This window comes from Acanthamoeba castellanii (genome assembly GCF_000313135.1).
Source record: "Acanthamoeba castellanii str. Neff unplaced genomic scaffold scf7180000084622, whole genome shotgun sequence".
Taxonomy (NCBI): Eukaryota; Discosea; order Longamoebia; family Acanthamoebidae; genus Acanthamoeba; species Acanthamoeba castellanii.
This window is the reverse complement of record NW_004457643.1, coordinates 259,178-279,159: the sequence shown is the minus strand read 5'-3', so window position 1 is coordinate 279,159 and position 19,982 is coordinate 259,178. Positions and strand designations below refer to the sequence as shown.

General features: G+C 59.0%; 8 protein-coding genes and 1 pseudogene across 8 annotated transcripts; 6 read left to right on the top strand and 3 right to left on the bottom strand.

Annotated features, from left to right (window-relative positions):
- Positions 1–43: 43 nt before the first annotated feature.
- On the top strand, positions 44–1,407 carry ACA1_361260 (Brix domain containing 2, putative; the record flags this gene model as incomplete). Its single annotated transcript, XM_004352513.1, has 6 exons — positions 44–411; positions 449–468; positions 625–749; positions 886–987; positions 1,065–1,202; positions 1,276–1,407. The coding sequence occupies 6 exons, from the start codon at positions 44–46 to the stop codon at positions 1,405–1,407; spliced, it is 885 nt and encodes a 294-aa protein (XP_004352565.1).
- A 707-nt stretch (positions 1,408–2,114) lies between these two features.
- Positions 2,115–3,333, top strand: ACA1_361250 (actin-1, putative; the record flags this gene model as incomplete). The annotated part of the gene is made up of 2 exons (XM_004352512.1): positions 2,115–2,482; positions 2,574–3,333. The coding sequence occupies 2 exons, from the start codon at positions 2,115–2,117 to the stop codon at positions 3,331–3,333; spliced, it is 1,128 nt and encodes a 375-aa protein (XP_004352564.1).
- Positions 3,334–3,523: 190 nt separating this feature from the next.
- On the bottom strand, positions 3,524–4,108 carry ACA1_361240 (uncharacterized protein; the record flags this gene model as incomplete). Its single annotated transcript, XM_004352511.1, has 3 exons — positions 3,524–3,648; positions 3,725–3,922; positions 3,994–4,108. The coding sequence occupies 3 exons, from the start codon at positions 4,106–4,108 to the stop codon at positions 3,524–3,526; spliced, it is 438 nt and encodes a 145-aa protein (XP_004352563.1).
- Positions 4,109–4,892: 784 nt separating this feature from the next.
- ACA1_361230 (Tubulintyrosine ligase family protein) lies at positions 4,893–7,259 on the bottom strand (the record flags this gene model as incomplete). The annotated part of the gene is made up of 6 exons (XM_004352510.1): positions 4,893–5,098; positions 5,182–5,340; positions 5,468–5,559; positions 5,632–5,739; positions 5,858–6,341; positions 6,440–7,259. The coding sequence occupies 6 exons, from the start codon at positions 7,257–7,259 to the stop codon at positions 4,893–4,895; spliced, it is 1,869 nt and encodes a 622-aa protein (XP_004352562.1).
- Positions 7,260–7,676: 417 nt separating this feature from the next.
- Positions 7,677–9,213, bottom strand: ACA1_361220 (EF hand domain containing protein; the record flags this gene model as incomplete). The annotated part of the gene is made up of 7 exons (XM_004352509.1): positions 7,677–7,787; positions 7,900–8,055; positions 8,130–8,231; positions 8,310–8,468; positions 8,541–8,669; positions 8,812–8,970; positions 9,076–9,213. The coding sequence occupies 7 exons, from the start codon at positions 9,211–9,213 to the stop codon at positions 7,677–7,679; spliced, it is 954 nt and encodes a 317-aa protein (XP_004352561.1).
- A 221-nt stretch (positions 9,214–9,434) lies between these two features.
- ACA1_361210 (YEATS family protein) lies at positions 9,435–13,666 on the top strand (the record flags this gene model as incomplete). Its single annotated transcript, XM_004352508.1, is given in 13 exon segments — positions 9,435–9,441; positions 9,459–9,763; positions 9,789–10,302; positions 10,705–10,854; positions 10,935–11,348; positions 11,413–11,458; positions 11,585–11,801; positions 11,870–11,984; positions 12,071–12,135; positions 12,237–12,348; positions 12,428–12,510; positions 12,597–13,639; positions 13,654–13,666. 13 exon segments carry the CDS (start codon positions 9,435–9,437, stop codon positions 13,664–13,666), a joined length of 3,084 nt encoding a protein of 1,027 aa, XP_004352560.1.
- A 640-nt stretch (positions 13,667–14,306) lies between these two features.
- Positions 14,307–16,345, top strand: ACA1_361200 (annotated as a pseudogene).
- A 63-nt stretch (positions 16,346–16,408) lies between these two features.
- Positions 16,409–17,919, top strand: ACA1_361190 (uncharacterized protein; the record flags this gene model as incomplete). Its single annotated transcript, XM_004352507.1, has 7 exons — positions 16,409–16,490; positions 16,557–16,841; positions 16,914–17,006; positions 17,105–17,306; positions 17,373–17,457; positions 17,539–17,685; positions 17,755–17,919. 7 exons carry the CDS (start codon positions 16,409–16,411, stop codon positions 17,917–17,919), a joined length of 1,059 nt encoding a protein of 352 aa, XP_004352559.1.
- A 76-nt stretch (positions 17,920–17,995) lies between these two features.
- ACA1_361180 (actin subfamily protein) lies at positions 17,996–19,914 on the top strand (the record flags this gene model as incomplete). Its single annotated transcript, XM_004352506.1, has 9 exons — positions 17,996–18,368; positions 18,460–18,599; positions 18,807–18,926; positions 19,034–19,124; positions 19,215–19,355; positions 19,430–19,518; positions 19,592–19,663; positions 19,711–19,810; positions 19,883–19,914. The coding sequence occupies 9 exons, from the start codon at positions 17,996–17,998 to the stop codon at positions 19,912–19,914; spliced, it is 1,158 nt and encodes a 385-aa protein (XP_004352558.1).
- Between the last annotated feature and the right edge of the window lie 68 nt (positions 19,915–19,982).

Below are 19,982 nucleotides of genomic sequence, written 5' to 3'. Positions count from 1 at the left end.
AGGAGAATCGAAAGCCATTTAGAACAAAGATCAGAAGAGCAAGATGGCCACGAAATCACCACAGAATGGCGGCAGCGGAAACGCCAACAGAAAGAGGAAGAGGGCGGCGGCGAACAAGGAGAAGCAGCTGGCCAAGGTGGAGGCAAAGGAGGAGGTAGTGGAGAATCCGTCGAAGAAGAGGGAATTGCCGCCGTTCAAGAACAAACAGAAGGTGTTGATCTTGTGCTCGCGAGGAGTCACGCATCGGTATCGGCATCTGATGAACGATATGCGGATGCTCATGCCGCACGGCAAGAAGGAGAGCAAGATGGACGACAAATCGCACCTCGGCACGATTAACGAGATTGCCGACCTCAACAACTGCAACGACGTGCTCTTCTTCGAGTGCCGAAAGAAGGAGGATCTCTACCTGTGGGTGGGCAAGACGCCCAACGGCCCCTCCGCCAAGTTCTTGGTCCTCAATGGCACGTCTTGCGATTTACTCTTATTCATTTCCGATTCTAGATTTAATCTCTCAAGATATTATCTATTCGAGCTGTTGATGGCTGCCTTCAAAGAGGCTCCCTTAACGAGGGCTCCTTCGTGCTCGTCGAGGTTTATATTGCTTACCTTGTTTGCCCACAGTGCACACCATGGATGAGATGAAGCTCACGGGTAACGCCATGCGCGGCTCCCGTCCTATTCTCTCGTTTGACAAGGGCTTCGAGGAGCAGCCTCACTGGCTCCTTGTCAAGGAGCTCTTCGTTCAGGTTCGCGACTACACCTTACCGATGCCTTTCACACTAACTCTGCGCGTGCTTGCATAACGCACACACCAGTGCCCGTGCGTGCGTGTCCGAGTACAGCAGCGAGCTTACCCAACTTGTGTTTGTCGTGCGGCGGCAGGTGTTCGGCACTCCCAAGGGCCACCGCAAGAGCAAGCCTTTCATCGACCACATCCTCCACTTCTCCATCGTCGATGACAAGATCTGGTTCAGGAACTACCAGGTATAATTTATCCCTTTGGGCTCCGTTTCCCGATTACGCGTTCTCACACAATCAATCCTCCTCCTCCACCACCACAGATCGTAGAGAATGAAAAGAAGGAGCGTACGCTGGTGGAGATCGGCCCTCGCTTCGTGCTGCACCTGCACCGCATTTTTGATGGCAGCTTCGGCGGCCCCACGCTCTACCTCAACCCCAACTTCATTTCGCCCAACAGAGTACGCATCTTTCTTTTTCTCTGGTCTCGCGGGTTGGTGCTCACCATCATCATGTGACTATTGGCAATCACAGATGCGCCAGATGCAGAGGAAGGACGTTGCCAACCGGTTCCTCGAGAGGAAGATCTCCAAGCAGCTCCGCGAGAAGAAGGAGGAGGAGCTCGTGTTGCCCGAGAACGAGATCGACAACGTGTGGAAGGCCTGAACAACCACCCACACCTCCTTTTGTCAATAAAAGAAGATCTTGCCCTCAACATTACCTTCTGCCTCTTCCTTGCTTTTCACCGTTAACAGAGCCAAAAAACGCGCTTGGGCTGCTGGGTTAGAGGCTTAACGGATAGGAAGCCTTGCTAGCTCAGTCGGCAGAGCGTCAGTCTCATAATCTGAAGGTCGTGAGTTCGATCCTCACGTGAGGCAGTGTCCTTTTGTCTCGGGGCTTCGCTGCAGGGGGACGTCAGGTCGGCAATCAAATGCTCTTTGTTGTCTCCAAGGTGCACGCCAGCCCTGTAGCTTGCCACCCCAGCGAGCTGGCAGTTGAATGCCGTCCCATTGTTTGCCTCGCTGGCGGCAGACGTCGCCTGCGACGTTTCGTGTTCTGCCTTTTTTCGGCTGCGAAATTGTGCGACAACGGGTAAGAGCGCAGGGGAAGCGAAGGATTTATTACGCACACGTGATTGGCCATTGATGCCCGCAGTACCGCAAACCTGCCTTGTTGGTTCCCGTTACTGTGCGCCCTCAGCTCCGGGACCACCGCCCATTGGCCACTTGCGGAGTGCAGGAGAAGCCAGGAGTCTCGGCACCAGGCGACAAGGGCAACGCCGTTGGCACCACCGCCACAATAAAACCCAACCCTCGCGCGCAGTATTCTTCAGTTTACTACAACTCTACAACACCACCACCAACTACATCAACATGGGAGACGAGGTTCAGGCTCTGGTTATCGACAACGGTTCGGGCATGTGCAAGGCTGGCTTTGCCGGTGATGACGCCCCCCGCGCTGTGTTCCCCTCGATCGTCGGTCGTCCCCGCCACACTGGCGTGATGGTCGGCATGGGCCAGAAGGACTCGTACGTCGGTGACGAGGCCCAGTCCAAGCGTGGTATCCTCACCCTCAAGTACCCCATCGAGCACGGCATCGTGACCAACTGGGACGACATGGAGAAGATCTGGCACCACACCTTCTACAACGAGCTCCGCGTGGCCCCCGAGGAGCACCCCGTGCTGCTCACCGAGGCCCCGCTCAACCCCAAGGCCAACCGCGAGAAGATGACCCAGATCATGTACGAGCCTCCTCCTCTTTTCCATCACCGCCACGCAATAGGTGTGGTTTCGCATGAAAGATAGACTCACCTCCTCTCTCTCTCCCATCAGGTTCGAGACCTTCAACACCCCCGCCATGTACGTCGCCATCCAGGCCGTGCTCTCGCTCTACGCCTCGGGCCGTACCACCGGTATCGTGCTCGACTCCGGCGATGGTGTCACCCACACCGTGCCCATCTACGAGGGTTATGCCCTGCCCCACGCCATCCTGCGTCTCGATCTCGCCGGTCGCGATCTCACTGACTACCTCATGAAGATCCTCACCGAGCGCGGCTACTCGTTCACCACCACCGCCGAGCGCGAGATCGTGCGTGACATCAAGGAGAAGCTGTGCTACGTCGCCCTCGACTTCGAGCAGGAGATGCACACCGCTGCCTCGTCGTCGGCCCTCGAGAAGTCGTACGAGCTTCCCGACGGTCAGGTCATCACCATCGGTAACGAGCGTTTCCGTGCCCCCGAGGCCCTGTTCCAGCCCTCGTTCCTCGGCATGGAGTCGGCCGGTATCCACGAGACCACCTACAACTCGATCATGAAGTGCGACGTCGACATCAGGAAGGACCTCTACGGTAACGTCGTGCTCTCCGGCGGTACCACCATGTTCCCCGGCATTGCCGACCGCATGCAGAAGGAGCTCACCGCCCTCGCGCCGTCGACCATGAAGATCAAGATCATCGCTCCCCCCGAGCGCAAGTACTCCGTGTGGATCGGTGGCTCCATCCTTGCCTCGCTCTCCACCTTCCAGCAGATGTGGATCTCCAAGGAGGAGTACGACGAGTCGGGTCCCTCTATTGTCCACCGCAAGTGCTTCTAAGTGAGCACCTTGGCTGGTGTTGCTGTAAACACTGTAGTAAATACAAACGCTCCCGCGTACACACATCCCAACTTGCAATTGCCTCTTTCGCTTTCGTTCTTCCCCTCTCGCGAACACTTCTTGCTTCGTTCTTTTTCGTTTTCTTTCTTTGCTCTGACCTGCGTTCATCTCTGGACGAAGTGATGGGTGATTATATTTTATCGCTGAGGTCGAGGTGTTGATCTGTCTCGGAAGAACAGAAGAGGAAGGGATGTTCCTCCGCAAAGGCAGCCACTTGCTCGAAGAACGCTTCGTCGTGCCGGTCGTTGTTGAACCCTGGAGCGGATGTGGCGGCACCACACGTCAATTTGCGAACCGAGGATCGCTCGGCACTAAAGATGGTGGTACGTACCGTGAAAGAGGTGGGTGAACTCGTGAAGGAGGAGCCACATGAGGTGCTCCTCCTTCAATCCTCGGCAATACTGGTCCAAGAAGGGCTGCTCGCACGGATAGCCTGACTCGCTGGCGTCGTGCAGGCCGCGCTCGATGGCGGCGGTCGAGAATGTGATGTAGCCGGTCATCGCCGACGTGTCGGCAAAGGTGAGCTCACCTGACACGGGTGAGGTGAGATGAGGTGTGAATAGTAAAACGTGGTTCGTTGGAGGGCTCAAGTGCGAGTACCAGGTGGGCAAGTCATAGGCTTGGTGCGAACAGCAAGGCGGACATCCCTAGGGCGCACCATGAGCGCCTTGGCTTGGCCATGCGCCCACACAAGATAGGCCAAGACCTCCTCCATCATGGGCTTGTACAGCTCGGGCTGTAGCCTGGTTTTTGAGGGGTAGAAGGGTGAGTGTCAGCTTGGCTTCCGCATGGAAGTGAGTGGCGTACTGATGTGACTTGCGGCTCTGGAACTTGAAGGCTCTCACCCTCTGTGCAAAGGCTGCTCGATCCTTCTCCGCTTCAAATTTGTGTCTTCGTGGTGGTGTGTAGACCAGGGCGGCATCATCTCCTGTTTGAACACCAGCCCCTCTGACCTTTGGGCAGTGTTTGGCTAGATGACCCACCTCCTTGCAGTGGAAGCATTCCTTCTCTTTCCTTGAGGTGGGCGAGATTGGTTAGGCACCACTCACCACTTGCAAAAGACCCTTCTCTATGATAGGCGGGACTGGACACCTTGTTGGCTTCTTCGCCTTGCTGGCTTGCATGGTCTTCTGTTCTTTTTTACTTCCGTTGTTTGTTGTTTGCTGGCAATGGGTCATCTCAAGAATTTCCTGGGCTGCGCGCAGTGAAGCTCGGCCAGAGAGATGAGGATAGCTGCTGATGTCGGCGTGTATGTGGATGAGCAAGGATCAAAAGCGCATGCTGCGCTATCACAACAAAGGATACGGCACGGTGGATTCCCGCGTGGTCGCCCACCCCAGTACTAACACCGCCTGGCGCAGCTTAACTTCGCTGTTCAGATGGGAAGCGGTGCTTTCTGCGCAGTATGGCCGTATCCAGCATATCCAACCTCGGCACACCACTAGCTTCATCGATTCCAGCGACGAACTGGAAATCGAACACGCGTGCGTGTGCATCGATCATAAATTATCCCAGTCTCGCACCTTGCCGCGTTGGCGCTGCTTGCGGGGGCTGGCTGTCGCAGGCGGCTGGCTGGCGGTCGTCGATTTGTGGCCCTTGTAGGCCAGTCGCAGGCTGCCGACCACCATCGGCGCCTCCTCGCCCGCGGTGAAGGTGGGGTTGAATGCTGGCAGGGCCTCCCACGACGCCCTCTCGTCGATGATCACTACACACCAAACCCATCAATCACTGCCCAGCTGTTGTGGCGTGTCGTGGTGTATGTGTGTGTGTGTGTGTGTGTGGTCATACCCTTGAACATATCGGCAACGAACTTGGGGTGGTGCTCGTTGACCACATCAGTGAGCAGGTGGAGGCCGGGATTGGTGTTGACCTCGAGTAGCCACGGCCGCAGGTCCTCATCAAGCATGATGTCGAGCCCCAGCATTTCAAAACTGCCCTCCCTATGGCCTACACACATAAATTTATAAAACGCAAAGTCCGTCAATCATGTCGTGTGTAGTGTCATCGTGTACATCGTGGGTCGTATAGTATCGTGTCGTGTGCGTGTCGTGTCGTGTCGTGTGGTGTCGTGTACCACTGGATGGCCAAGAAAGCATGGTGGTGACGATCAGCTTATCGATAAGCGGCGTTATGCGCTTCTCCCACGTACCCTCGCCATAGGTATCACTGTTGAGACCACCCAGATCTGGTCATTAGGACCAGGGAAAAGAAGAAGAAGAAACAGAGATGGAGAGCCACCTCAAGTGCTGGATGAAGGTGCGGCTGCTCCATTGGTTCTCCTTGATCTCGGCGCTGTGGAAGTCGGGTGCGTGCTTCTGGACCTGGTGGTTCGTGAGGTGAAGGAACCTGAAGCGCACACGCATCGCCGCACACGCACACACGCGCAAGAGATTATGGGACATGTCAGCGGTGCGCACAGGAGACACGGGGGAGAAACGAGGGTTACAGAGTGGTAAGAGAGTACCTGTCGTCGATGTTGTCGAGGGTGAAGGGCTGAGCGGTGAATCGGAGGTAAAAGTCGTCAGAGATGAAGACGACGAGCGGGTCGAGGGAGGCCACTAGCACGAACTGGCGCATGTCGAACTTCAATCCCGAAACCAGCAGCGGCCGCTCGATGTACTTCTGCACGATGAACGAAGGTTCCGATGATGGTGCCTCGTCTGCGACTGTTGAAGGGTCGCCGGCACTCGCGGCGGCAGTGTCATTGTCGTGGGTCGCGCTCGTGGTCGTGTAGGTGGTCAGGTCGGGGTTGAGTGTGGACGAGGAGTGGCCGATGGGAATGGATGCGTTGGTGTCGATAGCAGCAGCAGGTTGGTCAGCGGCGGTGGCCACCGATGAAGACAAAGGCCCGGGGGCAAAGTCTTTGGGTGCGGCCATGAGCTCGGCGGCGGCTTCGACGCCCAGGGTGTGCTCCAACAGGGCCGTGAGGTTCGAGAACAGCTGAATGCCTGTGCAGCCCGACCACAAACGCATTGATTAGACCCGCAGAAAAGAAAAGAGAAAGTTGTACGAAGAGCGAAGAGCGAAGAGCGAAGAGTGAACGTACCCACGCCGCGAGCTGCCCGGGACGGTTTGACAATCCAGATGTTCTTGGAGCCCTCGATGCTAGGCTGCTGCGGCCACGGCCTGAGCTCAGACAATTGCTGACCAGCGCCGTCGGTACGGGCCGACGACGACGAAGTGCATTCCTCGCCATCGCACGCGACGAGCTTGGGCGCCGGCTCGCCGCGCAGGAAGTCGGCCATGAAGCGCCGCTTCTCCCGTTCGGCCACGAGCGGGTCGACCACCACATCGCTCGTCCGCTCGGCCTCGGGGTCGCCCACCAGCAGGTAGCACCGCGGGAAGAAGGTGTGCACGTCTGTCACCACTGGTGCAGCTCTGCCCTCACCACCGGCTGGTGGTGGGTGGAGATCGGCTCCAGCTTCTTGCCGAAGAAGAAGACTGGCTTCGGCCTGATGAAGAGCGTAGAGGTTCTTCCACAATCCGATCTTGGTGCCGATCTCTTGGAAGTGGGGGAAGTGATTCACGATTTGGCCGGCGGGGGCGGCCTTGGTGCGATCGACGGACCAGGTCCACAGGAAGTGCGCCGTGGCGGCGCCGCTGCCGCTCCAGCTGCTTCGCTTCTTGGCTGCTCGGGAGGGCTCCACCCAGCCTCGCCCCACCAGTTCTTTCCGCACCAGCGTGTGGTTCGATGCGATCTCATCCACTACAAATCGCTTCAGCGGCGGGATGCTCGGTCGCGGCACCACGGCTTCAGTCTCTGTTGTCTCCGCGGCATCGATCTTGCCGGCCTCTTCCGTCGCGGTGCCGACCGAAGCCAAGAGAAGAAGCACAACAAGAACGAACCCCAAAGACCTGAGGCCCATCTCTCTTCCGCGCGAAGTGCTGAAGAGTACGTAAAATAAAACGTTATTATGATGTACACACCGGTACGCTCGATCTTGGTCTGATTCAAGCTTGAGGGTGGTGCTCGTCCTACTGGTGGCGATGGCCGGCTCTGTGCAGTTGCGGCACACGCCGAGCTCTATGGGGCGTGTGTACTTCTTATCGATGTAGTCGACACCTGGTGCACGGGGGGTAGACCATTGGGTAGCACCCTCGAGCGAGGGGGTATGTCGGGGCGTAGAAGCAGATGAAAGAAAACAAGTCGACGACTGACCCCCTCGACGGTGTCGTTCTTGTTCGAGCCACTCCACGGTGTACTGGCAGAAGTTGCACACCACCAACACGTCGATGTTGAGAGGACCTATCACTGTTTGCAAGCGTCTCAATGAATGTGGTGATCAAATGGCGGCGGAGAACTCCAAGAGCTGATCAAAGTTGAAGACGATCTGGCCCTTCCGCTCCCGATCTCTGGTCTCGAAGGCCGTTCGTGTCATCGCCACATGCGCCACCTGCAGCATCGATAGGCACGAAGGCGGTGAGAAGTCACGAATCACGCACGTGCAGTGTGGTGGTGGTGGTATATGTGTGTGTGTGTTGAGAGAGAGAGAGAGAGGAGCGCACGAGAGCGATCCACTGGGCCATGTCCAAGCCGTAGCCCGTGGTATCGTATTTACGGTAGAGCGCGTGCGACGTATTGTAAGACATGTTGAATCCGCCTGTCCGCAGCGCCTCGTGGATCTCTCTCGAATCCAACCGTCCGTTGCGGTCCTTGTCGCCCTGTCGGTCGACCGGTCAGTCAATGGCCTCGGGCAGGAATTGACAGGTAATAGAACAGGGGACTGTCTGCGCACCATGGAGAACACTTGCTGCATGCTGAGCAGGAACTTGTGGAGGGAGGCGTACTCCCTGAAGTCAATTTGTCCATTACCGTCCACATCGAATATCCTCACCAGCTGCGAAGCGTAACACGGAATGCGTTTAGCAGACGCCGTCAACGCTAATGGCGCGCGCGCGAGAACGGTTGATCGAACCTTAATGGCAAGGTCGATGCCCAGCCGAATGCCACCCACTGCGACGTTGGCGAGCTCGTTGGCCGAAATGGCACCGCTGCGATCCCTATCTACACTGTTGAACCACTTCTGGAGCTCGGACAGCTCTTGCTGCTGGACTTGATTATAGTACGACGACGCCTGTGATCAAATCGATAGTCGGCTGTGTCACTAAGGCGACAAACGCCGCACATGTGTGGGAGGGAGCTGTACCCAGAGCTGAGGCTGCTGTTGTGTTTGCGGCGGAGGATAGGACTGGGGCGGGTAGGTGCCGGGATAGCCGGGCTGGGACTGAGGCGGCGGATACTGGGACTGTGGCTGCGGCGGATAGCCGGGCTGCGACTGCGGTGGCGGATACCCACCGTACGGAGGCGCCTGCGGTAAAATAATAATGATAATAAAGAAATAAAAATAAAATAGCGGCACAGCGGTGAGTGCACTGCAACAGGGCACCAGCGGAGTGGAGGGCAGCGAGAGTACGTACCCCAGTACCGGGAGGGGGCGGGTAGCGGGGCGGATAGCCAGCGGGGCCTGCCGCAGAACCGGGAGGCGGGTAGGGCGCAGTGGAGCCGTACGGAGGCGGGTAGGCGCCAGGGGCCGAAGGATAGGAGGGTGGTTGCTGTTGCCACATGCTTTGCTCTCTCTGCTAACGCATCGATCCAAGATACGAATCAATAATTAATACAATCCAATAATAAAAATAAAACAGTTTAAATTCACAGATCCCGCTTGGGAGGGGGCGTGGCACCTTGGTTTTGTCCTGCTGCAGTCCAACAGCTGTGGTGCAAGGTTGTGCGGGGGCTGTGGTACAAGGTTGTTGTGTTGTGGGTATGTGTTTATCAGAAACTTGTGTGCTTTGCCGACGAACTTTTTGCGGGGTGGGCATGGAGCAGAAAAGCTGCGCGATAGAGAGGCGCGAAACGGTTACTTTTTGATTCTGACAGTAAAATAAAGATTTGGAAAAGAAACACAAACAAATCAGAAGAAGGAGAAGACGCGCAGGCGATCATCGAATGGAGATGCGTCTCTATTGAGGACCCTCATAGATTCGTTGAATAGTAATCGGCAATTGGGGAAAAAAAAAATAATCATAATTATTGCCCAGAAATGTCGCGTATGGGGAGCAAGAAGAGCGAGGGGGCTTCTACCTCCTCCCTTACGGCACCCTCCTCATCCTACACATCGCCGGTCAAGCGAAGATACGTCAGGCCGGGGTCAATCCCCTCGTTCAAGAAGAAAGTCGCATCCCCACCCCCCTCTTCATCTCATCGCAAGAACAAGGGCCGATCGCGATCTCGGTCACGATCGCGATCGCGAACACACTCTCGGTCACGCTCTCGGTCACGATCGTCACGTTCGCGCTCTCGGTCTCGGTCTCGATCACGCTCGAGGTCAAGAACATCATCGAGATCGCGTTCTCCCTCAAATGGTCGTCGGTACCACTCTCGCTACCGTCAGCAGCGTCGCAGCAGCAGCAGCGGCAGGAGAAGAGGCCGGCGCAGCGACAGCGATAGTCGCAGCGAAGATGAAGAGAAGCAGCGACGGCGGCAGCAAGACCGGAGCAGGGACGATCATCGTGGTCGACGTCGCGACGATGGCGAAGACAGGCGAACGAAAGAACGAACAGAAAACAACAAGAAGGCAGAGGAGGAAGAGGAGGAAGAGGTGGTCGTGGACGGCGATGACGACAACACCATGGATACAGAGGAGGTAGAAGAGAAAGAAGAAGAAGAAGAAGAAGAAAAGCAGGCACGATCGCCATCGCCACCGCAAAGGCTGGCCTCGACGATCGGGCGGCGTCCACCATCTCTGGGCATCCGGCGCCGCATGCCCTCTCCGCTGGCGGCCACTTCGTCTGCCGCACCGCCGTCGCCGTCGTCCTCATCGGGCATCTCCCTCTCGGCCTCGGCACCCGCCGGCGCTCTGCCCACACTTGCGCCCACTTCACCTCCGCTGCCTCCCTCCTCGATGTCGCGTTCATCCTCGATGTTCACTCTACCCACCACCACTACTACTTCATCTTCATCGTCTTCCTCGACAACAACAACAACGTGCTGCACTTGTCAGGCATGCCCGGTGCACCACTCGCACAGTGCTCATGGCGGGCCACCGCGCTCCCCGATGCTGCATCCGATGTCGCCACCGCCAACGCCCTCGCAACCGCCTCTCTCCCCGCCAGCCACACCTCTTCTCCAGCCACCTCGGGCAGAGGGCATTCCCACAGGTGAAGAGACGGAACAGCGTTTTGTGTCGCGTGCGTGTCGTGTGTCGTGTGTGTGTGTGTGTGTGTGTGTGTGCCGCCCGTGTGTTGCGTATGCATGTGTTGTGTCGGCGTATATCAGCGGAGTGATTCACGTGTTTTTTTCCTGGTACGCAGACGAGGCAACGCTGGAGAAGGTTCGACGTATCATCGCCGTGCAGTTCGACGTGGAGATCGAATACAAGCGCCGTGAACTGCGACTCATCGAGGACCGCCTGCACGAGGGCGAAATGATTCTGGAGCGTCTACACGAGGCCTGGGCCAACCGTACGGGCCAGCCGCTTGGGCACTTGCTCTCCACTTCTATTGTTGAACTTACGGTGACCTGTGCATGCGCGACGATGCAGGCGGTTTCATGCGATTGGGCATGTCCGACAGCGATGACGGAGACGACGAAGAGGCGGATGAGAACGAGGAGGAGGAGGCAGAAGAAGTGCAAAGGCTCAAGCAGGCCCGCGAAGAGCGGAGAAAGCGGCAAAGAAAGAGTGCGGAGAGCAGGGAGGGCGAACGACGGAAGGCGCTCACAGATGTGGAGCCCAGCGAAGCTCCGCAGCAGCGAACAGCTGCGAAGGAGAAAGAGCGAAGCGAGAAGAAGGCCGGCGACAAAGGCAAAGAGAAGGAACGCGGGGGACGGGAGGACAAGAGGAAGAAGGACAAGGGGAAAGAGAAGGAGAAGCTCACACGAAAGCAAGCGGGACAGGAGACCGAAAAGGAGAAGGAGAAGGAGAAGCAAAGCGCAGCGAAGAGCGGCACCGAAGGTGGTAAGTACCACCTCCCCTCTTTCCCACTTCTTTGCGGCCCCGGCTGACGGGCTTGTGCGCACAGGCCCCAAACGCAAACGACAGAAAATCTCCCCCAAGGCCGGCCCCTTGTACGCTCGCAGGCCCGACAACTCATTCGTGCAGTACGTCGCCTCGTCCTTTCCCCTGTACTCTGCCTCGCTAGCTGGCGCTGATGTATCACGTAACCTACTCTCTCTCTCTCTGATCGATCGCAGGTTGGTCTGCCCGACGTGCAAGCGCGAGAAGTTCTTGAACGTGCTGGGCTTCGTGAACCACTGTCGCATCATGCACAAGATCAAGTTCGCCACCCACGCCGATGCCGTGCTGGCCTGTGGTACTGTGGTGAACGAGGCCGACGTGCCCGCCGACGACCCCAGCAGACTCGACACCGCCATGATCTACTACCCGCGCAGCTTTACCGCACCTACACAGGTTCTTTTGCGCTTCTTGCAGCAACAACCGCTCAGCCACACTAAACACACACGGAATGGCGCACGCAGACGGAGAAGCCGCTTAAGATAACCTTGAGCGAGGGCGAGGTGCCGGAGAACGTGTCTCGATTCTACCTCAAGAAGAAGGTCATCGTGGGCAACACCTCCAAATTCATTCCAACCGGTACCGCCCCTCCTCCTTCCAATGCAGCGTTCGGTCGTGTAGTGTGAATCTCGAGATTTGGCTCACTCACAGGCCCGGATATATAGATTCTCGAGATGGTGATGACAGATCGACGCACAAGTGGATGGTCTACGTGCGTGGACCGGCAGAGGTACGCAGCGCTCCCAATCTCACGTGGGGGCGGTCATCATGTCCTCAGAGCCTCGGGCATCGCTGATTCAGAGTATGTACTGTACGGTACTGTACTTGCAGGAACCCGACATCAGTCACTTCGTCAAGAAGGCGAGGTTCTTCCTCCATCCCAGCTTTGCGCCAAACGATGTGGTCGAAGTTTTGCATCCGCCCTTTCACCTCACGCGACGAGGTATACACACCACTTGCGATCTGTGGGTCCACTTGAAAGCCACCTGGACTGCGCATCTAATTCGTTTTCTTCTCTGCAGGATGGGGCGAATTTCCGGTTCGCGTGCAACTGCACTTCGTGGATACGCGAAACAAGCCGGTGGACATCATCCATCACCTCAAGGTGCACCCCACATCACCTTTGCTTCTCGCTCAACCGACCAAGCACTCATTTTTCTGTTATTTTTTAATCATTTTTTTTTCCGCTAGCTGGACCAAACCCACTCGGGCCTGCAAATGCTGGGCGGCGAGACGCCGGTGGAGGTGGAGCTGAACCGACGATTCTTCGAGGAGGAGCGTCCCACCAGCATCAGTGCCAGCTCAAGCTCCAGCTCCAGTAGCAGTACTGCCACGCAGCCCCCGACCGTCAAGCTGGAGCCGCCGAGTCGGGAAAGAGGGAGTGACGGCGGAAAGAGCGAAGAGCTACCGGTGGCCGCCAAGGGCGCGGGTAGTGGGAAGAGTCCCTCGTCTGCCACAGCGGGGAAGCGACAGCAGGCGCCGCCCGAAGGCTCACGGCCTCCGCAGCCTTTACAGCCGGCAAGAGCCGCGGGCACTGGCGGAGCGCTGGGCAAGCGAGCGAGAGACGAGGAGCAAGGCGACCGGGAGGAGGAGGACATCGACGTCATCGATGGTGCCATCGACGCCGCTCTGCCAGCCAAGAACGCCAAAGGCTTCAAAGCGAAGCGCCAGAGGGTCGGTGGCGAGAGCAGCCGGCCGGCTCTCCCCGACCGGCGCAGCGAAGACGAACTCGAGGCGTCTCGGCACGAGCGAAGGAAGGAGCGAGAGAGGGAGAAGGGCGGCCCCAAGGGAAAAGAAAAGGAGAAGGAGAAGGCGAGGTCGAGACAGGTCACGGACAAGGAGAACCGGGGCCGGAAGAGAGAGTCCCCGCGGCCGAGGGTCAAGGTCAAGGACGAGAAGGTGGACGACGAGCAGGAGCAAGGCGAGGAAGACGACGAACGAATGGAGGCGACGGTCGTCAAGAGAAGAACGCGCGACGAAGAGGAAGAAGACATCGACATCATCGAAATTGATCTCGACGGTGACGACGCCGATGCCCCTGCTCCTGCTGCAGGTGGTGATGCTCCGAGCAGCCCCGGAGGCAACTTCATGGACATCGAGAACGAGAAGGAGACACCGAAGGAACTGAAGAAGGAAGCTCCAACAGAGCAAAAAACGCTGCAGCCGCCGGCGACCGATCAGGCCGCAGTGTCCTCCCTCCCCTCTGCGTCTGGCGTCACCACCGCGAGCGAGTCGTCATCAACTGCAGTTCCGGCAGCTGATGTTGCATCCTCGTCGGCCGCTGCAACCTCCTCGACATCTCTCGCATCATCCTCGTCCGCCATCCCAGCGGAGGCGATTTCTTCCGCCACTGCTGTTCACTCGTCATCATCCTCTCCGCCCACTCCTTCCCCTACGCCCACTGCTCCCTCGGCGGCCCCAGTCCAAACCGCTGCCGCATTGACCACCGCAGCGCTGCCAACAGCTACGCCCTCAGCTGTAACCCCTCTGTCTTCACCTTCATCCGGCACTCCATCGCCCTCCGCTGTCGCCGCAACCGCACCCGTCCCTGTCGCCTTGCCTACACCCGCTCTGCCGACCAATCCACTCTCTGCTCCCGCCCCTTCCCACGCCCCTGTCGCCACTCCCGGCCTCCCTCCCACACCGGCCCCTCCGCCCGCGGCGGCTGCTTATCAGCCGATGGGCCTGCCAGCTGCACTCGCGGCTATGTCCGCGGCAACCCCGCAGGCCCAGCCGCAACCGCAACAACCGCCACGGTTGCCCGCAGCAGCTCTGCCTGTCAACACTGGGCAGTCTGCACCGTCAACGTCGGCGCCAGTGGTCCGCGCGGCGGCAGTCCCTTCGGCACTCCCTTCGGCCGATGCCGGGAGCGCCGCCGCTGTCGTCGACCAGAAGCCGCAGATGGCCGACCCGTTTGCTGACGTCAGCATTCCGCCGCAGCCCGTGGTCGTGTTCCCCGACGACGTGGAGGAGCTGCTCGATGAGGGCTGCGCGCTCTTCCCCGTGGTGGCCGACAAGCGCGGCCAGGCCGTCCTGCCCTACTCGTACGCCAAGAGCGACGACTCCTTCCGTGCGTGGAACCTGGGCAAGCGCAAGTCCACCGAGGTACGCGCGCATCGTCCATTCTGCGTACTCTCGTGGCCACTCCCGTGTGCTGACGTCTCGGTACGCGACTACGACCACAGTGGCAGCGTGCGAGGAAGGTCAGGGAATTCGTGCGGAGCAGGATACAGCTCGACATTCCCACCAAGAAGGTGGTTTTGTGGTGCCGCCAGCACAACAAGGTTCCTTCGGTATGTCCCCCCGTCGCTTTGACGCTTCAAGCCGTCGTGGCCGTAGGTGCTCACCTACGCGACCATAACCATTATTCACGCCTCAGGTGGAGGTCTCGGTGGAGGTGGAGATACCGGTCGTGCGGCACTGCAAATTCTGCGGCCGCACGCATCTTCCCCTGGAGTCGTTCAAGGCCACACAGAAGCTGTGCAGGTACCGGTCAACACGCGAACACACGAAACTGAGAAGCTGCCTTAGTTACACTTTTCATGCCCATGCAGACAACGATTGGGCGAAACGGCGATCGTTTCGACGCTCACCCCCTGGAAGCACGTGCCGACGTCGCCCGGGTCCTCAGTCCCGCCTTCGCCTCCGCCAGCCGCGCTTCAAGCGACGACCACGTCTTCCTCTTCCTCCTCCTCAGACGTCATTTCTCCGGCTACTGCGCCTTCTTCCGGGCTGATGGCCGTGAAGCCCGAACCCATCGGTAAGCGCTTTCCGCCACACCGCGCAAGTGCCAGGCCTGAACCCAGCTAACTCTATTTGTCCGCTTTGGTGCGCCTTGGGACCAGAAATGGACGTGGTCAAGGATCCCATCAACGCGCATCTGGCCGAAGTCCGAACCAAGGTCTGCTTCCTCTCTTCGACTTCTATGAGATAAGCTGCGCCATGTCGATGGACCACATTGGCCGGTCGGCTAACACTACAACGTAACGTGCACTGTATAGCTCTACGAACACTTCCGGGACAGGCCGTTCCTGGCCGGTGAGATCCCGAAGATGCTGGAGGAGATCGACATACCCCTCGACACCAATACCGCCCAGGGTCACGTCGTCGAGAACCTCCTGTGCAAGGTTTATATTCACCTTCACCCTCTCCCCCACACGTTAGTATGTAACTCTGTGCTGACGTGGGCGTCTTCTTCTGCTTCTCAGTTGGCGTTCAGCTTCGCGCGCGATCTCGTGCGGGACTCGCTGATCGTGTGCCGAGGCCAGGAGAAGGCCCGGGCCGGTGGTCCACACGAGGGCGTGTCGCTGGTGCCGTACCACGTCTTCTGCGCGGTGCGGAACAACCCGCAGCTGGACTTTCTCACCAACCACGGCATGGCCAACCCGGTGCCGGTCATCATCGAGGAGAACCCCTTCGCCGCCGGCGACTGGGAGACCGTCTACGCCGCGCCCGTCAGCCCGCCCTTCTTTGCCTCTTCCCTCGCTGCACATTCCTCTACTTCTTCCTCCTCCGCTGTGCCGATGGCCACGACTTCGGGGGCGCCGACTTCGACGTCGTCAGGCACCCCAACAGCCAGGCCAGCTCCTGCAACCAGCGCCACAGGAACGCCAACGTCACCACTACCACTGCCGCTGGCGAGCGCCGCTCCTCTGCCACCTGCTGCCTCCGCCGCCGCAGCTTTGCCCGCCACTTCCACTCTCGCAGCCTCTGCCTCTGCGGCTTCCTCACCCACCAGCTCGACTCAGGAGCCTCCTTCCTCCGCCGCGCCTGCAGCCACCACCTCGGCACCACCATCAACGCCATCGCCGCCGTCGCCGTTGCCATTGCCATCAACCGCCACCACCGCCCTCCCAACCTCGACCCCTTCATCTTCATCGTGATGTATGTAGCCCGAGGTGGTGTACAGAAACAACACAGCACAACCCCCAACAAAATGAGCCCGCGCCCATTGGAGGCGAGTGCCGCCTTTTGTGACAAAACTAAAGCAAAGGGGGAAGAAGATGGAGCCGGCGCAGGTCGATGGCGGCAGCGGCAAGTTCAGGAGCCTGCCCCATCCCCCCTCCCTATTGTCGTCCGCTCACCGTACATCAGACTTGAGCTTGGGGGGGGGCAAAATGAGCTGCTGACCGTGTTTGGGGGGGGTTGCAGACGGGCAGCGGAGGCGTGTACTCGATGTGAGAGGCGGTGGCGAAGAGGAGGTGGGACTGCTCGTGGAGAACGTGCTCACGCCCGACGAGTGCGCCTTCTACGTGCGCCACCTGGACGAAGCCGGCATGCAGCCCCTGGCGGCAGGATCCGCCTCCTCTTCAGCTTCGGCCTCCGGTGAAGGCGAGTTTCCGGCGCACTACCGCACCAGCGACCGCCTCCTGACCCTCTCGCCCGACGCCGCTCGCGCCCTCTTCGAGCGCCTGCTGCCCTGCCTCCGTCCCTCTGGTGTGCTCACTCTCTTTGCGTGTGCCGTGCGCCGTGACGGCAGAACTGATCCAGTGTGGCCTCGGGTTTCAGATGCGGTGGGGGTGCCCATGGGGCCGGGGACTGAGGGCGTGTGGCTGCCCGTGGGGCTCAACGAGTGCCTCAAGTTTGCCCGCTACCATCCCGGTGCGTGCTTCATCCATCAGCCCTCAACCTTTGAGCTCGATCACATGGCTGTGCAGTGATGTGTCGCTCACCATCTTTTCCACGTGCCGACGTCACAGGAGGCCACTTCAGTGCGCACATCGACGGGCCGTGGGTGCCGAGCGCCAAGCGGGCGAGCATGTTCACGGTGGTGATCTACCTCAACGACGCCCGCTCGCAGCCGTCCTGCGTGGGCGGCCACACCAACTTCCTACGGCCGGCCATCAACACACCACAGGCCCAGAGAATCACTGAGTCCGCAGCAGAGTCGCATATCGCCAGGTGCGCTCATCATGGCTGTCTTTTTTGGGCCATCTGCGCTCACTCACAGGTAAATTCCGAGACTAGGAGTCAGCAGGAGCACAACGTGGTATACAGCGTTGAGCCCAAGACCGGTTCGGCCGTCGTGTTTCGCCACGAGCTGCTGCACGAGGTACCACAACATCATGCGTGTGCGGTTCCGCTTGTGCGTGTGCATACGTGGGTCTGACGTCTGGCGCACGATCAAACAAAGGGCGCACCGCTGCTAAGCGGCGTCAAGTACATCCTGCGGACGGAGCTCATCTTCGAGCGGGTGGACTCGGCCCTCACGCCGCGCTCGATCTCACCCGAAGAAGAGCTGGCATGGACTCGGATCGTGAGCCTCTACGAACTCTCCGAGGTCTCCCTCCCTTACTCTCCCCTATGTCCCTTGATACGCGCACCAGTTTGTTGTAACCACCACCGACAGTCGCTGTACCGCGACAGGGACTCGACCGGGTTTGTGGAGGCCTACCTGGAGGCCCTCGAATTGCAGCGCAGCTTCACGCCCAGCGCCTCCGCTGGTCGGGCCACCCTGCCATTCTCCGTATACGCCTCCCCTCAAGGCCATTTTCACACTACCCATGGCCAGTGACCACCTCAATGTGCGTGAGCAGGTGCTGGAGCGGGTGGTGAGCTGCCTGGACGACCCGGGGGACGTGTTGCGCGTCATGAGGGCCAGTCGTGCCCTCTACCGCCTCGGCCGCATGAACCCGGTGTGGCAGCACTTCGCGACTAATGCTGCTGCGTCGTCGTCGTCGCTGGCAACCGAAAAGAAGTCGTGGAATGCGGACTGGTATGGCCTGTGCCGACGCATGGTGGCGGACGGTCGGCGCAAGGCTCAGGTGCCTCGCAATCGGCATATCGAGGGCGGTAACGAGAGCTTCGGCTTCGAGCACCATTGCAAAGGCGTTGAGCTGGCTCACCGGTGGCAGACCAGAAGCGGCCCCATGTTGCCATCAGCTCTCACCGTGGGCGATGTCAACGCCGGCATCCGCCCCCCGGCGATTGTCATCGACAGCGGCACCTTGAATACCAAAGTTGGTACGCCAGCACCAAGCGAACGAAACATGACAACACGACACACACGACACACACACGACAGAGAGTAGCTGATGGCAGATCTCCGCACCAGGATTCGGCGGGGAAGAGAAGCCCCGAGCGACGTTCCCTACGATAGTGGGTCGCCAACGTCACTGCCACTCCTTCACCCCGAAGGTCTACACCGGTGACGTGGCCCTCCAGAGAGGTGGCCACCTCACCTGCAGATTCCCTGTACGGCCTACGCTTCCCACACGCTGTACCCCACTAACGCCCTGACATTTTGCGCGGCAGATCGAAAAGCGAGTGGTAACCAACTGGGACGACATGGAGCTTATCTGGTGCGCTGGTCGCACGCACGCACGCACGCACGCACGCACAAACTGAAACGTGTGTACCGTTTGATGTAGGACACACGCGTTCGCGGAGCTTTCTGTACAGCCAATGGACCATCCCGTGCTGAACCTCGAGCCGATCGCGCAATCGCGTGCCAGTCGAGAAAAGGCCACCCAGATCATGCTCGAGACTTTCAACGTTCCGGCCTATTGCTCCGTCGCTCAGGTTCCTCCACGTGGAGCCCGTGCCATCAGAGTTCAGCCACGCAGCTCTGCATAGGGCTGTGGTGCTCATCGACGTGATGTATGGTGTGGTGTGGTGTGGTGTGTCAGCCGGTCGCGGCGCTGATGGCAAACGGGCTCAAAACCGGTTTGGTCGTGGACGTGGGTGAGAACATCATCGACGTGGCGCCCGTGTATCAAGGTACTCGATCGTTCAGTGTTCGCCGTGTGCTGGCACAATTGATGGAGGCACCACCACCAACCATATGGTGGTTGCTGATGCATGCAACAGGGCACTGCCTGCAGTACGCCGCGCAAAGATTGGAAATCGCCAGAGGGCACGGACTGACCGGGGTCCTCCGCGCCTTGCTCAACGAAAATCGTGAACCAAACCAGCGACTCCGTACCACCTCTGAGTCCCAGAAAGTGCGCCGTACGTAGGCCGTGTTTCATTACGTTATGAGTGTATTTGTGAATCTCACTAATCTGGCAATGACGACGCTGCAGAGGCCAAGGAGGCGCTGTGCTTCACGTCGCTGAACTTTGAGGATGACATGCGCATTGCCGACATGCAGCAGAACACCGTGCGCGACCCGGTGTACGACTCACCAAACGAGAGAGAGAGAGAGAGCATCGACCAACCACTCTACCTTCTCGCATAGGCCGGAGCTATTCGGGAACATTGTGTTCGCGGGCGGGTCGTCAGCGATGCCCGGATTTGGCCAGCGCCTGCAGCACGAGGTGCAGCTGCTGTCTCCTCCAGGAGTGTGCGTACGCGTGATGAGCAGGGCCGATCCGCTGCTGGCGACGTGCAGGGCGGAGCCGCATTCGCCTCCCTCGCGGCGTTCGACGACGCCTGGCTAACGAGCCAGCAATACGACGAGTACGGTACGCACGATAGACCACCGCCCTCTATGCATCACCCGCCGCTCGCCTGATCTGTTGGCTGAACAACAACAGGCCCGCCCCAAATCGATTGGGTCTGCTACTGAGGCTCCATGCCACCGTCGCCCAAAAGGCCATTTTAATTTTAATTTTATCGCAATTTATTCTTTCGTTT